General features: G+C 47.7%; 1 protein-coding gene across 2 annotated transcripts; it reads right to left on the bottom strand.

The window, feature by feature from the left end:
- Window positions 1-189: 189 nt before the first annotated feature.
- On the bottom strand, window positions 190-9,103 carry TPM4 (tropomyosin 4). 2 transcript variants are annotated; one of them, XR_014616728.1, is made up of 10 exons: window positions 8,785-9,102; window positions 6,708-6,833; window positions 3,477-3,610; window positions 3,091-3,208; window positions 2,609-2,679; window positions 2,310-2,385; window positions 1,954-2,016; window positions 1,799-1,868; window positions 698-1,285; window positions 190-592 (listed from the first exon to the last, which is right to left on the bottom strand). XR_014616728.1 is itself a non-coding variant. In XM_084221037.1 (10 exons), the coding sequence occupies exons 1-9, from the start codon at window positions 8,896-8,898 to the stop codon at window positions 1,203-1,205; spliced, it is 855 nt and encodes a 284-aa protein (XP_084077163.1). In that variant the 5' UTR covers window positions 8,899-9,103; the 3' UTR covers window positions 190-592; window positions 1,192-1,202. The 2 variants fall into 2 exon arrangements, 1 of the variants encoding a protein (XP_084077163.1); XM_084221037.1 differs by having other exon boundaries at window positions 1,192-1,285; window positions 8,785-9,103.
- Window positions 9,104-16,288: the final 7,185 nt, after the last annotated feature.

Genomic DNA, 16,288 nt, shown 5'->3' with positions numbered 1-16,288 from the left:
CATTGGTGGACGGCTCTGACACAGGCCCAAGCGGCGCTGCGATTGGCTATCGGCCCCACCGCCAGTGCTCCGTCGTTTCCGGCTACGGGCAGGCGAGGCCGGGCGGCGACATAGTGACGTCACTCCCGTACTGATGGCACCGTGACGTCACGCCCCCCGAGGAGCACAAAAACCCGCAAGAGGCCTCGGTACTGTGAGAAATCGTTTAATAAGAAACGGCAGCGAAAGCGCCGCCGCCGCCGCTCGGGTGCAGCTTCTACCGGGGTGTACAGGGAAGGACCAAGGAACCGCGAGAACAGCCACGGCACGGACACGCAGCGGCGCGGCGCGGCCCGGCGGGGCTCCCCGCGGCTCCCCGGCCCCAGGGATGCCCGGAGCCACGGTGTGGCTGTGCCGGTCATAACTTAATTGGCTTTTCCAGGATACAGAGAGAGAAAGGAGAGGCGCGGGGCAGGGCCAGGGCCAGGGCCAGGGCCGGCTCCCGCTGGCTGCTGTCAGCTCCGCGCCCCTCATATACAGTTCAGTTCATTTAGCGTCTGATCCAGTGTCTGGTGCAAGCCCAGGTTCTCCTCTTTGGCTTGAGCGAGTTTTTCTGGTGAGAAAGAAGAAAACCACAAGATTTAAATCACATTATTTTACAGCCTTTTCTCTTTAAATAAAACCTGGGGTAGCTTACCTTCACATTTAAGACACTTACATCTATATCATTAAAATGGAGCCAATTTTTTATAATTGCTGTCCTTAAGGGAGGTTTTTGGACATGTCTCATGGAATGTGAAAGGGCTGTGATTTAATGTGTCATTGTGTCATTTATAGGCCACATCCTGCTGGGTTCTCCTTGGACTGGGAAGTTTTTAACCAGGCTGGTGGAGCACAAATAGACATTGAATGCACACACAGCTTTTCGCTCACTAAAGGGAACACCAAAATTCAATTGTTTGCCAGAGCCAGGTCCTGCCCCATCCTGACCGTGTCCTGCCCAGCCCCACCTGAGGAGCGGAACGTGTTTTTGGTGTCATCACCAGCGTATTTGAGCTGATCTATACCGAAGCAAACCCTGCAAGGTGAAAGGTAGAGGTATCATGTTTTATTGAGCTCAGTTCCCAGAGGTGGAAGTGGCACAGGAGTGACAGGGATTACAGGCAAGAAAAGCTTGAGAAAACACAGTGAGTGGGAGCCCCACATCCTCACACAGGGGCAGGTCACAAAGAGGTCATGTCGTTGAGAGCATGGTCGAGCTCCTCACTGATGGCTTTGTACTTCAGCTTCTGAGCGTAGAGCTCATCTGTCAGCCACAAAGGCAGCAGGAACAGGCCAGCAAGAAATGCAGGGAGGAGAAGAGGCCACAGGAGGAGAGCAGAGAGGCAAAAGGCAACAGCAGCCCAAGCAGTTGGGGAGGAAAACAAAAGAAGAAAACAGAGGCGTAGTTGAGTATCAGAAGGAATGCAAAACACCCACAAAGCTGCCTCATCAGAAGTTCCACCTAGGTGAACTACTTTTTGTCTTTTTGCAACCTCACAACTGTTTCCCAGTAAGCAGATTTAAGTACGGTGGGGATCTTGAGCCCTTGAGTCCCTCCATCTGTTAGTTGGCCAAAATCAGGTAATTGTTACCAACTTTATGGAAGAAAACCTTTCTCAGGAGAACTTCCACCACACAGAGCAGGTGCCCAGTGGACACATCATACCCATCTACCAATATGCTGCTGCTCTTTCCCATTAAATCCCCCACCCACTCCTAGAATTTGTTATCTGATTTGTAACTGACCACTTTTAAAGAAACTTGACTCATTCCATACCTTCCAGGTCATCAATAGACTTTTCCAGCTTGGCAACAGTTCTCTCTGCAAATTCTGCACGAGTTTCAGCCTAAAAAAGTTGAAATATCATCACTGGATGCCCCTAGAAAGATTATGCCCAAAGATGCATCCAGCTTGGGGATGGCCAAACTTACTTCTTTCAGCTTGTCAGAGAGAATCTTGATTTCTTCTTCATATTTATCTTCTTTTTCCGAGTACTGTGAAAACAATAAACACTCTTTAAGGGAAGTTGTAGCAACAATAATAAATGTTTATGAAACCGTGACCTATTTATAAGCACTCTTCCTTTTACAACAGCTGCAAACACCATTTCCGTGCTCTTCTGCTCTCCTGCAGACCTTCAGGATTGTTTGGGCAAAATTGATGGAGTGGTATCTACAGGCAGGCAGGTAAAACCTGTCATTTGCTTTGTATTTCTGGTTTATTTCTATGAATTCTATTTACAAGTTTTGGCTTTTCCCATATCCTTTAGTTTACTGAAAGAACCAACCTTTTCAGATTGAGCTTCCAAAGATTTCAGGTTGTTTGTGACGTTCTTTAACTCCTCTTCAAGGTCACTACACTTACTAGAAGGAGAAAATAGAGGTATGAATTACTGGTGTTCCTGTTATGATTTGGAGAAGTCTAAAACACACGAGGGAGGAAGTAATTAAGTCTGAAAGAAGAAAGCCAGGTATATAGTGTACAAACCAACTTTTCTACAAGTACTAACTACATGCCTGCCTACCAGGAGATTATTTTTAATGCAATGTAGTGTTGGTATTTCCTATATTCTGAAAAGTTACTCACACTTCAGACACCTCTGCACGCTCCTCAGCTCTTTCCAGTTCACCCTCCAAAATAACCAGTTTACGGGCAACCTGTGAAAAGACAACAGCCAGTTGTCAGTCAGTGTGCAGCTCACAGAATCACAGCACAGCTTGGGCTGGGAGGGACCTCAAAAATCATCTAGTTCCATCCCTTGCCACAGGCTGGGACACTCTTTACAGATTTCAAAAGGCACTCAGAAGTACTCTGTTCCCGCTTCCTCTGGAGTAAGGAAATTAGGCTGAAGCACAGATGTAACAGCCCTCCCCAGTTCATCAGATTTTGCAGTATTTTTAGCATTGAGTGCCAAAGATGCTGCAAATCACTATTAAAATTCCTCCTTTTGGCAACGTTCCAAGGCTGAAGCATCACCCAGTGCCAACTGAACAGAGGGACTAAACTGAAGAGCAGTGCTGTTGTTCATGGCTCTCCTGTACATTTCACCATTTCCTTCTCCCTTTTACCTCCTCATACTTGCGGTCGGCTTCTTCAGCAATGTGCTTGGCCTCCTTTAACTGCATTTCCTGAATTTCCATTTTCTCTTCATCTTTCATTGCTCTGTTCTCAATAACCTTCATTCCTCTGCAGAAGTCAAAGAATGTTTAATGTAGAAGCATTCTGGCACTTGTATTTCAACTTCACAAAGTGGAATTTGATATTTGTAACCTAAAAGTGGCCCATTATGACCACTGTGTTCATCCAGGCTCACAGAATTACCCAATCAAGCTTGAAAGTAAGAAAGTTTGAAGTCTCTGACCTGCAGTATTACATGCAGATAATAAGTTACACAGGAATATTTTATTCACATACATTCATTTTTCTAACACCAGAAAATAAAAAAGGAGCGTACCTCTCGCTCTCATCTGCTGCTTTCTCAGCCTCCTCCAGTTTCTGCAGGGCTGTGGCCAGTCGTTCCTGGGCACGATCCAACTCCTCTTCCACGAGCTGGATGCGTCTGTTCAGAGCTGCCACCTCACCCTCAGCCTGTGTGAACAATGGCCCAGAGCAGGGTTACACAGGCCCTTGCTGCTGGCCAAGGCTCCCAACTCATCCCTTTCCTTTCAACTACAGCAGCATCTCCCTGGGACGTGCAGGGCAGCTCAGGGGCCCTTCTGCCTCTGCTTTTTTGTTTGCCTAAACTCTGGCATCTCAGGAATGTCAAGGTATGGAGAGTGTGCTTGTCCTTTCTTTTTTTAATGGCACTTATCATTCCTGCCACACAAAAAGTAACTCTACAAGACTGCGAATGGATCGGGGTATTTTTGGAGCACTTCATAGGGCTGCATCTATCCAAACTGAAAAAATGAACCGTTTCCATGATGGCTTAGCTCCAAAACCTTCACCGTTGGTTTCTCTGCCCTTGGTTTCAGTGACACCCTGTCACAGCTCACTGTGGAGCTGGAGCCAGGTCCTGATCCCTCCTGGCTCCCCAGCCTGCAAATGCTGGAGAATCTACAGGGTCAGCTGGGCACAGACAGTGGCCTCGGCATGGCAGAGTCAGGCTTTTTTGGGACAAAATTAGCTATATTCCTAAAATAAGCTACCTTTGCTTCCTGCGGTACTTAAGGAATTAGGTAGGATGCATTTCTCAGTAATGAGATCTGTTTGTGCATTACTGAACAAACTGCACAGTAATTGGAACACCATTAATGTATAAAAAATAAACTAGTTAATAAATGGAAGAGATTGCTGGGAGAAATGCACAATACAAACAACATGGACAAACTGGTGTCCATAAATATGTGTTTATTAAGATTCGACTCCTTTAATTGCTTGTTTTTGAAGGAAAATAGAACCCTGCTTTAGTAACTGCCAGGCTTGTGCACCGTACTATCCCCCAATCTGAGGAGGATTGCTATATACAAGATTAATTTTTTTTTTCTCCCCAAACATTTTTACAGAATATCGACCCTGGAGGGGTGACTGTTTTATGCTTTATGTTAAAACACTCTGGGGAAAAAAAAAAACTGTTTTTCTGCAGCTTAGCAAATTTGGTCACTGACCACTCCTAAACTGGAGGAAGTGGTTTCCATTCACTTCTGAGCCATCTTGGAAAGGAGTTCAGTGGCTGATCCAAATGGAAGCTGACCCAGGATTCCTCTAGTCATAAATTATCCAATTTCATCTGTTTTTAACCAGTGCAGTGTTTAACTTCCCGATTTATACACAAGGCATCGATCATGTACAAAACTGGCATCTGTTCTGTGGCAGCAACTCCTTCCACTAGACAGGGTGCTTTTAAGTCACTTTTTAATTCAGCAAGATTCCAAAGTTATGGAGCCGGGGCCACTGGGAATGTGGGGTGAGCCTGGCTCCACCTCTCCCAGCAGCAGCCCGCAGTCCTTATACGGTAAAACTAAGTCGCTGACATGTGATAAAATAGCAGGAAGATGCCGGGAAGGCTGATCGCACACAAATCTAAGTGAAACCAGCTGTCCAACCCCGGGAGAGCGCACGCTAGCAGAGATTTCGCATTTCTCTGTGAAAACCAGGACGGAAAGTTATTTTTCAGCGGATCGGACATTTCCCAGCTGTGCTGAAGCCAGCGGTGCGGCGCCGAGAGGCGGGAACTCCCCGCTCCGTGTCATGCAGTGCTTTTGCCTAATTAAACAGCCATTTGCTACTAAACTCTCAACCGCTCCCCAGTGCCGATCGGTGCTCGAACGCCGTTTCCGCAGGAATGGGCCCTAAAGCGCGATAAGCGGCGGGCGGGGAGCCGCCGCCGCGCCCGGTTCCCCGCGGGACGGGCCGGGCCGGTGCGGGCCGGTGCGGGCGCGGCGCTGCGGCAGCGCCGGCGGCTCCCGCGGGCGGTGAGTGCGGAGCGGAGCAGCGCGGGGACAGCCGAGGGATGGAGGCAGCCGGCGGCCAAGCCGTCCTGCCGCAGCGGGGAAGAGCCGGGCACGCCCCAGCGAGAGAGAGCCAGAGACAGGAAGGAAGGAGCAGCCCGGGAGAGAGCGACCGAGAGAGGCGAACAGGCAGCCCGGGCGGTCTCACTTTCTCCCGCAGGTCCCGTTCCAGGTCAAGCTCCCGCTGGAGGACCTGCGCGCGGTCCTCCGCCTCATCCGCCTGTTGCTGCAGGCACTGGATCTTCCTCTTGACGGCTTCCAGGGAGCTCGGCGCGGCCATGGGCGCGGGCGGCGGGCTGGGCGCGGAGGTGCTGCACGTGGCGGGCCCGCGCCTTTCAATGGCCCGCTGACGTCACGCTCCTGGAGGTGGAGGTGGTGACGTAGCCTGAGGAGCGGCGCGGGCTCGGCCGGGACGGGCGCGCCCGGGGCCGCCCCGCTCGGCCCGGTCTGGCCCGGCCCGGGGGATGCCGCCCCGCTCGGCCCGGTCTGGCCCGGTCTGGGGGATGCCGCCCCGCTCGGCTCGGCCCGGCCCGAGGGATGCTGCCTCGTTCTGCCCGGCCCGGCCCAGCCCGGGGGATGCCGCCCCGCTCGGCCCGGTCTGGCCCGGCCCGACCCGGGGGATGCCGCCCCGCTCGGCCCGGTCTGGCCCGGCCCGACCCGGGGGATGCCGCCCCGCTCGGCCCGGTCTGGCCCGGCCCTGGGGATGCCGCCCCGCTCGGCCCGGTCTGGCCCGGCCCGACCCGGGGAATGCCGCCCCGCTCGGCTCGGCCCGGCCCGGGAGATGATGCCCCGCAGCCGCGCTCCCCGCGCCCCCCGGCCCCCCAAAGGGGAGGTTGTCACGCTGCTGCCCGGCCCTCCCCGCGCTTCGCCGCTGTCACGACGGGGCGGGTGTGGCGGGGAGCCTGGGCTGGCCTTTAACCCTGGCGCGGGCATGAAGGCAAAGGGCATCCTTATGCCACGGCATAGTCCTGCTGCCGTTCCATTTTGCTTCAAAAGGCACCATTTGGTTTAGTTCTATTAAAGGAGATTTCTCCTTTCTCAAAGAATTCCCAGTAGGTTCCCCGGGGTCAACTGCGGGTGCCATGGGCTCGGTGTGGAGCAGCCCCGCTCCCTTTAGCAGAGAGGAGATGAGATTAAAACCCTGTAACCCCGCCTTTCTATCCCCCGGCAGAAATGCATACAACCAGTGAAGTGCATGCAAAATACACAGGCAAGTGTTAGCCATGGATACGTACATCAGTGGCCTTCTTCTCAGCCTGCTCCAGTTTTTCCTGGGCATCTTTAAGAGCCTCTGAGTACTTATCCAGCTCATCTTCAGTTCCTTTCAGCTTCTTCTGCAGAGCTACCAGCTCATCCTCTACCTTTCAAGAGAAAAAATTCCCAAAGTGAGCATACTGATGTAGTATCAGTTACAGTTTAATATGATAAAACTACTCTTCACTATTAGTTTTAACCCATTATAGCATACAAAAAGCCACAAAAGACCAGATCAAAGTTCTGCTAGTGACAGCAGTCTGAGAATGACTGGTAGCAATTGCCAGGGAATGTCATCCTTGAACAACACTGCTGGCCACCACACACACAGGATCTGCTTTAATACAGAACTTGGTATAAGCCCTTTCTCACCTCACTTTTTTTTTTTTTTTTTTTTTTTGACACCCTGCAGCAGTTTTGCAGCATAATTACAGATGTTATTAAATTATGTCCTTTTAGTGTTTGTTGTAACACTACTATCTGGTGATTTTTCAGGAAATTATTCAATTCCTGTGCAGTTGAAAAAAATTAGTGATCCTTCCTTAATGATCTTTGTGTGTGCTTCAGGACACTTAACCCAGATGAGGTATTCTGGATGTGGGAGGGAACAGGGCTGGCCTTGCTCTAGGTGGGACTCCTGACCTCGGGAGGTCCCTTCCAGCCTGGACTATTCTTTAACTGTGGCCCAACACGATATGAGGGTCAGACTCCTCCATACCATATAAATCCATATTGTTCACCAGAATGGTGCTATTTATAACCTGCTGGGAGGCTGTTTAGTGATAAACTGTCTCATGCTCCCTGAAGAATTCACGTTATCGAAGGCCTACTGCTGATAAGGGTGGGCCTGCAAACCCATCTGCTTCATCCTTTCATTTGCAACACAAAACAGCTCAGTCTGTTGAGACAGTGATTTATCCATTTAGCTCCAGCTTCACAGAAATTTACTAAAACAGTTTGTATTTTGGTTTACTTCCTTCATTTTAGTTTCACTGATAGTTTTAAAGACATTTTTGGTAGTGTACTATTCTGGAATGTTGGTGTGTTGCAGAGAATAACCAGACAGTGTGAGAGAACGGCAAACCTTGCTTGGGTGTTCTAACAGAGGGACACTGAGCGGCATGAAGTAGATGCTGGCTTTGTGTGTGAATATTAAAGTTACTATTTGAGTACTGCGCCCACATTAAAAAAGAAGCTGAAAATTTTGAGACAATTCAGAAAAGAGGAGTAAGATCAAATATTTATTTTTCTAAAGAAGAAGAAATATTAGGCCAGATGAATGCTTACAACATATTAGAGCAATGTGGAAGATGTAGAAGCAGCCAAACTTAGGAAATGTAAAAGGGAAATACTTTTGGTGGTACTTTTACAAGAAGAGCTGTAAAAACTTGAATGCACTCAGCTAACATTTCAAGATCATTCTGGAAATACTGAAGCTCAAATAGAACACAGACACCCAGAATAAAGACATTGAAAAGCAAAAGAATATGAAAATATTATCGTTAGAATTCAGTTAAAAGAACAGCATTCAAATTAAGATATTTTCCGTTATTCTTGACACAAAAAATAAGAGAACATATCTCCTGTTGAGTCTCAGCTGGTACCTCTAAGGGGCACTCCGCACCAAGAACTTGAAGTGAACTTTATTAATTCATTTCAAGGAGAGGCTTAATTAATGTTTAGACACAGCCGACTCTATTAGCACTAGTCCTACAGGTGTCAAGGTTTACAGCTTTGATTTTAAATATGTAAAGGCCTTTTGCATGGAATCAAACATGAGAAATTTAGGACAATTATGTAAGATTCAAGAAAACTTAGACAAAGTACTGTTAATAATCTGTGGATGATGTTAATTTTTTGAAAGACGGAGAAGGCTGAGAAATTACAGCCTAGTCCTGGCTGTAGAAGCATAACAAAAAGGCAAAAAAATTCAAAAGAAGATTAACAGAAAACTGACTTCAAATTATTTTGCTTTCTGAATCAGAACATTGCCACACAGTATTTTGTTACACTTATTTCCACAGCACACACAAAGTCAGTGATTTTATTTCCTCTTACCTGCTTGCATTTGTCCTCAGCTGCCTTCTTATCCGTCTCAGCCTGCTCTGCTCTGTCAATGGCATTCTCCTTGTCTAACTTCAACATCTGCATCTTTTTCTTGATGGCTTCCATTTTTGCTCAAGGACAGGCTGGATCTGTCACGAAACTAAAATAATCTTATTATTAAATTTTAGATTTTTAACAGCTTGGACAGAGAAAGAAGTTGTACCCAGGCAAGTCACAGGGAAAATGAGCTACAAGTGGTTTTAGAGAGCTTTAAACCCAGAGTCCCCTGGACAAAACCCAGATCTATTGGCCCCTTCTCCGGTGCTCCATCCACAGCCTTTCTAAGGAATGAGCTGGAACAGACTCACTAGAGGAATCTTCACCACTCCATCTCCTTATTTGGGTCCTGTTTTCTTAAAGAGAAAACTGTTTCCATTTTTAAGCTTCTGATAGAAGCAAAAGTGTTGACATATGAACACATGCTTGAAGAAAAGCTGATTAGTTCCCCTTTGTGTGTGCAGAGCAATTAACCAACCCAGCAGATCTTGGGGATGGCCTGCCTTCCTGGAATAAAGGCATGAGGCTGATCAAGGGAAGGATCTCTTTACGTTACTCCAAAATAAATCCAGACACAAAATAAATTATTTTTTGAAAATCTATGCCTAAGAGGTGGCTAAATATAAGTTATAAAAAGATGCATGATATGAGACAGCAGAGGTTTTTGCTGTAAAAATAAGCACTCATGTAAAGGAACTAGCTATAATGTGTGATAGTATAACGCATAACGGAACTCAAATTTAGATGTCAAGTTCAGGCTCAAGGCAAACTCAGTGAGTTTGAGTGCCTGTCCTTGAAATTTCCCTCACTAAATACTTGGGGAACTGAACAACACCTGAAGTTGCAGTCTGATGAGCACTGTAAATTATTCCTTTTGCTGTATGAAGCAGTCACCTTCACTCTGTCAGGGAAGAACAGGCTCTGGGGCAAGCAGGAGTATCTCCACTGACAGAGGACACCAAGCAGAGCATCCAACAGCCCCAGAACGAGCTCTGCTTCCTTTTGCAGCTCTATTAAACACGTCCTCAAAACCATTCTATCCCTTCACCAGCTCTTGCTGAGCCTGACAGCCCCACACAGCCTTGTCCTGACTGCTCTGATGTTCTGATATTCTGATGTACAACACTTTCCAGGGCAGCCTGGCAACACTTTTTGAATTTGCTGCCCTGGCACCTGCACAGAGCCATGGAATATGCTGAGATGGGTCCCACAGGGGTCATCTAGTCCAACCTCTGGCTCTGCACAGATAGCCCAACAATCCAACCCTGTGCCTGAGAGCGTTGCTCAAACACTCCTGGAGCTCTGGCAGCCTTGGGGCTGTCCCCTGGGCACTATGTCCAGTGCCCAGCCACTGTCTGGGGGAAGAACTTTTTCCTGATATCCACCCTTCCCATTCCCCAGTTCTTTCCCCATCCAGGTCCCATTGAGCACACAGTGCCCCTTCCCTGCCCAGCTCTGCCGTGCTCTGCTCTCCACAGCCCCTCACTCGCAGCCCGAGCTGCCTCACAGCCCCTCTGCCCAAGCATCCCAGCCCTGAGGGCACCAGGACACTCAGCACAAGGCCCAGAGCTTCGCCATCCTCTGGGGCTCAGCTGGCACGGCACTGAAAGGCCTTTGGGAGAGACTTTGAAGGAAAAATCTGCCCTTTATTGAGCCAAATATGATGGTAGAACGGACACAAAGCCAACACGAGCACAATGCTTGTGGCTGTGATAATTTCCTTCCCAGTGGCTAGTACAGGGCTGTGTTTTGGATTTGTTCTGAACACAGGGTTGAGAATATAGTGACGCTTTTGTTATTGCTGAGCTTGCACAGAGCCAAGGCCTTTCCTGCCTCTTACAGGACCAAGCTGGGGAGGGGCCTGGGGGTGCCTGAGAGATTGGAGGAGACACAGCTAGGATATTCCAGACCATCTGACATCACTCAGGACATAAACGGGGAAAAGGAGGAACAAATGGGGGGACTTTGGAGTGATGACATTTGTCTTCCCGTGTCACCATTCCATGGGATGGGGCCCTGTTCTCCGTTGTTTTCCCTCTTAAACTTTCTTTCAACCCAGAAGTTCTCCAGATTTTACCCTTCTGATTCCGCTCGTGGGCGAGCAAGTGAGTGGCTACGTGCTACGTGGTGCTTGGCAGCCAGCTGGGGTTAAAACACGACAATGATTTGTTGTTGTTGTTGTTTAAATGAAAATGAATTAATTTTACGAAAACCCAGCCCGCCCCACAGCCCAAGATGGCTGCCGGGAGTCCTCAGGGGCGGTGCTGAGGCGGCGCCAAGATGGCGGCGCCCCGGACTGCGGCTCCCAGCGGGCTGTGGGGATGGGCCTGCCCCGCCCGGCCGGGCACCGCCAGCGGCGGTGGGGGATGTGCTTCGTTCGTGTGTGTTTTACCGTTTCTTTGTCTTCTTCTTCTTCTTCTTCTTCTTTGTTTGTTTGTTTTTGTTTTAATATTAAAAAAAAATAGGAATTTTTAACAGGTCTAGGTTCAGTGTTTGCTTGGAAACCAGTGCTGGCACTTGGTACGCGCCCGTATCCGTCTGAACACCTCACAAAATTAAATGTGCTTTTTTCGGGTGCCTCTGCAGCAAGGTGGCACCCGGGCTTTTTTTTTTTTTTTTTTTTTTTTTTTTTTTTTTTTGGTCCAATTCCAATGACTTTTAAGCTACTCTGTGATTTGAGCAGTGGGAAGTAAAATCACATAGGACCACAGTCTGGAGCGGATTTAAGGTGTAGGGGTGAAGCGCTGTGTTACCAGTGTTTGCAAACCTTGAGAAATGTCATGGCAGCCCCATAAACCATGTTAATCACAGTCATGTCCCTTCCTCTCGCCCTCCTGCGTGGGAGTGTGCTGGTGGAGGGCAGCAGAGGCTCCTCAGGGCTTTGGAGTGAGAGCCCCGGGAGCCGAGCGCGGCTCAGTGCTGGTGGGCGCAGATTTCTTTGCGACAAGATGCATCTTTGGGACCCCTGCCAGATTTCTTGGGGACAAGATACACCTTTAATCACTTTCCTCAGCTGGCTGCAGCCTCGTGGTCCAGCTCACACTGCTGCTGTCTGTTCCAACCAGCTGGCTGTGTTTTATGGCTCCTTCAGGGCTTCCTTCCCTCAGTCACGCTGCTGCTGCCATCCTGCCTTGAGAGCTGTTTCACCTCATGGTCCTGCATGCCACGAGGCTGGACGTGCCACAGGCTCTCTGACTCACAGGAGCAAGTTTTGGGGTGTAGTTTGAAGACACAAGGGAGGGCAATGGAGTGGGAAGGACTGTGTTAGCCCTGTTTGACCCAGCACATGTAGGAACTTGTGGAATGGAGGCTGATATAAGGCTGTGTGTGCTGCTCCTTAGGACAACAGCTGCTTGTACCCTTAGGTGTGCATTTTGAACTGTTCCTGTGGCTGCTCTCACAGCCACTTCATAATTTCTATGATTGAGAGAAGCACAAGTGGTTTTCCAGTTAGCTCACCAGCCCCCTTCCTGCCACAGGCTCAGGCAGGCTTGGATTCAGGGCTGGGGAAGCAAACACCAAACAAGATTCTTTTTTCTTTCCACTTCAACTGCAGGAAGATAATTTTTTAATCAACACTATTGGATGACTCAGAGCCACATTTAGAAAGGAACATCAAGAAACATGTCACCCTCTGTAGCCCTTCAACCAGGTACATGCCCTTCTTCCCTTCCCTGCTTCACGAACTGGAGAGAAACACCTGGAGAATTCAGTGATGATAATCCTGTCAGTCCCACAGCCTCTGGTTTTCATTAGCTTGGGAAACAGTGAGCAACCAAGAGAAAAAGAAGAGCACTCTAAGCCATTTCTTTTTTTTTGGTTTGTTTCAGGCAGTCAGGAAGGTGCTTTACAGGCTGTAAGAGTTCCTTTGTTTTTCCTTTTCTTTCTGAGGGATTGTTTGGGCTGAGCAAAGCTTGGCAAGGTTGATGTGTAAATATGAGAGGATACCAGAAGGAAATGAAGTTGGATTGTTGGAGAGTGTGCTCATTCCTTTGGCAGCAGGCTGCATGGGAAGCTTGTCACAGCAGGCATCTGAACAGACTGGGGGTGGTCAGACCTGTGGCCTGAAGTCTGGCAGGTCTCAACATTTTTTCTGCTGTCAATCCCTACTCCTTTTTTGTGGCCCAGCAGTTAGCTGAGACCCACAACATGGCCCATTTCACTAGCTGGGAAAAACAGACACTTTATATCCCCCAGTTTCTCCTGCAGCTCTTTCTCTGCTCCAAACTTTGGTCATGGAAGATCTCCTTCCTCTCTTTCACACTGATTGAGCTCCAACTCCACATATACAGGGGGGCATGTATTAAGGCTAGAAGCAATTCAAAGCAGAAGAAAGAAGCTGTTGTCAACCCTTTACCAAATTCCTTCATTTTACTAAACTGAGTATCTCCTAACAATCCACTCTCTTGTGAACTTTCTGTTGTAGAAATTATGTAATATGGTGTATCAGTAGAAACGGTGGCACTAGACTGAATATCAAACTTGTCTATTCCTGACATTTCCTTTTAAATGACAAGATGTGTAAATCCTCACATCTCACTGGATTTTTTGCTCTGTGGGTTCTCCCTCCACCCTTCTCACTGTGTGTGCCAGTACCAGCCTGAAATACATTCTCATTAAGTATCCATTACTGACCACAGATGAACACTGGGCTGAGAATGATGAAAATACTAGATCTGCTTTTCCTGTGCCTTGATCCAGGGGAAATCTACCTCTTTTCTTTAATAATCCCAGTTACCTGCATTTCCCAGCAGGATCTTGGAACAGCTGAGATAATGAATTTTACGCTGTTTTGAACAGAATGGCAGAATTCACTCGATACCTGAGATACGCACCTGCTTGGGAAGCCTGTCTCAATGCCAGCATTAGAAGAACAGGGTACAGCAGAAGAAATCAAGCGCCACCCTGAATCCATGCTAATATTTCTGACTAATACAGAGTGGAGAGGATCCTAGAAAAAAAGGAATCAGCAGCCTCTACCGGAAGATTTTGGCTGCCCTGCTTTTCTCTGGGCTGGTCTTCATGGGAGAGACCTTTCAGCTGCAGAGGCAGGATTTGCATTTAGAGCACGGGACTATCCCTGCGGGCCATCTCCTCCTTGTTTTCACTGTTCCAGCCCATTGCTGGGCCCCAGCCAATGCTTCAGGCTCTGCCTTGCCGTTAGATGGCAATGCAGATCCACAGATCCTTCCTCTTCCTTGAGTCTCTGGAAAGTGATGGTGCTGCAGCTGGAATGGCTCATAGAGCCTCAAATCTTCTATTTCCGCCCATCTCACTTTTGAAGACTGAGGCACCTGAATTTGTTTTGCCTGAAAGAAAAGGAGCTGGCTGCCTGGGATGGCAGCTCCTCTGAGTCCTCAGTGGCACAAGCCTTCTCTCTCTCTCCAAAGGCCTTCTTATATGTGCAGAGGTTTGGGGTTTTTTTGCTCTTCCATCAGTTATCTCATTTGTCTTTTGTTTTGCCGTTCCCACCACCATTTTGTTGTCTTGCTTATTTCTCAGCTTATAGCCAACCCTCTCGGGTGAGCGAGTCATGGGCTGCCTCAGGCCAAAGCCCAAGGATATAGACTTCTTCTGAGGGTCACGAATCTCCCATCTGGGAAGTTATAAAGAAGTGAGAAATAGTTACCACCACAAAATGCTTTCCTCCATATCAATTTTTCAGCTTTTCCATTGTCTGCACTTGACTGGTTCATTTAACATGTGCTTTACCAGGGTTTTTTTCCTTCACATTGCCTTTTCCACCAGAAAATGTCACCAACTCACATCCAACTTTTGCTCAGAAAACTTGCAGGTTCATTTGTGTTCCAAACCCAGGGAGGTTTTCTCCTTCAAAACTAAATATGAATACCTTTTTTGTTTGTTTGTTTTTCTGGAGCCTGTTTGAAGTTCAATTCCATGCCAAACAGTCCACCAACTCCCAGTACTGCAATTTTTTTGCTGGGCAGCTGGCCAGAGCAGTTGTGGGGCATTTTGCAATCCGATTTGGATACTTGCAGCAGGATCTGCTTTACTTGGTGACTTCAGCTGTGTTACTGGCAGAAATCCTCATTTGTGGTAAAAAGAATGACAGTACCATCTTTTTAAATCTATTATACTGGTGGAGCAGATGGAGAGCTCTTGACTGTGGCTTAGAACAGGGCAGGAAGATGTTGACACTTTCCCCCATGCCAGGCAAGGATGGGAGGCTGGGGCTCTGCTTGACAGTCATACCTCACACATTAAAGTAAGCACCTTCCAGTTTGTCTAGATTTAAAATGTCTAAACAAAGAGGATTTTGTCTTAAACCCCAGGAGAAGTCCTCCTCTATCACAGAAAGGCTCTTTTTTCCTGGTGCACAAGAAGTTACTAGTGTTCCTAAGCCCTCTTGCAGATGTTAGCAGTGTGCTGCAGATAAGTTGTATCAGGAGAAAGCCTTATCACTTGGGCTTACATATTTTGTACTTATCCGTTGGAGTCTTAAAAAAGCTGTTGCATTTAATTACTCATTTCTCAAAGCATTTATTAATCATTTATTATCTCTTTGTTCATTTTTTGGAGATGTAACTTGACATATAAAGTGAGCCCAGTCATTTCATAACCAAGCACATCTGAGGAGGAGAGAAGCACTGAGTGATAGGAAAGGCCTTACTCATCTTGGCACGTGGTGGTACAGCTCTAGTTGGGGCGTCTGGTACTTCAGAAATATAAATACCTGTGCCTTAAGCTGCCCCATCACCTGAGATATCTGAGGCACTGAATAATTAGGTGACAGCTGCCTATTGGACTGAAGACTATAACCTTGTTTTAGCACTGTTAGGCCTGCACAGCCATTCACTCTATGAATAAACCTTTCCCAGCCTCCTGCTCCCCAGCACCTGGTTTGGGTGTCAGAACTCACAGTGCTGCAGCCTTCCCTCTGCACCTTTGATTAATGGAGCAGGAGAACAGTGTTTGGGTTGAGAATGTGCCCACCAGTTGAACTGAGTCTTTTGGGAATCTGACAAAAAGCCCCTCTTTAGTACCCATGTTGTAGAACTGCAGGTTCCATATTGAAACCTTTATTTCCTTATCAAGACCTTTATTTTCTTATTGAGCAGCATCCCGCTTCTCAATTGCCCTTTTCAAGGAGAGCAGCACAGCAAACAGCAAAACAGCCACTGTCAAACAAGCAACCCCACCAAAACCCCACCTGCCTAGCGAATGAATGTCTCTATTCTGTCATTATGAGAAGAAGTTATAAGGCCCAAGATCATCTCAACCATCTTGAGACATCTTAACAAAGCACCTAATTCAGGCAGGTGTTTCTTTTTTGCTCTAGTCAGTGGAGTAAGGAGGCTCTGAGAACAGAAGAGGAGACATTTTATAAATGTTGTTGCTTTATTTCTTCTGTCCATAAAAAAATCACAGCCCACCTGGGTTTTAAATTGCTTTTCAGGCTTTCCTAATGAATGTCTCTGAATATTTGCATGTCTTTTGT

This window comes from Fringilla coelebs, assembly GCF_963513975.1.
Source record: "Fringilla coelebs genome assembly, chromosome: 24".
NCBI classification, from domain to species: Eukaryota; Metazoa; Chordata; class Aves; order Passeriformes; family Fringillidae; genus Fringilla; species Fringilla coelebs.
The sequence above is the reverse complement of the archived record's forward strand: the minus strand, read 5'-3'. Positions and strand labels throughout refer to the sequence as shown.

What these genes read in the sequence shown, in the direction of transcription:
- TPM4 (XM_084221037.1), bottom strand. Translation starts at nt 8,898, where the DNA reads ATGGAAGCCATCAAGAAAAAGATGCAGATGTTGAAGTTAGACAAGGAG. An exon ending in CCGACCGCAAGTATGAGGAG is followed by an intron (nt 2,680 to 3,090) that starts GTAAAAGGGAGA and finishes GTCTTTTCACAG; the next exon opens with GTTGCCCGTAAACTGGTTAT. An exon ending in TGGAAGCTCAATCTGAAAAG is followed by an intron (nt 2,017 to 2,309) that starts GTTGGTTCTTTC and finishes TTGTTTTCACAG; the next exon opens with TACTCGGAAAAAGAAGATAA.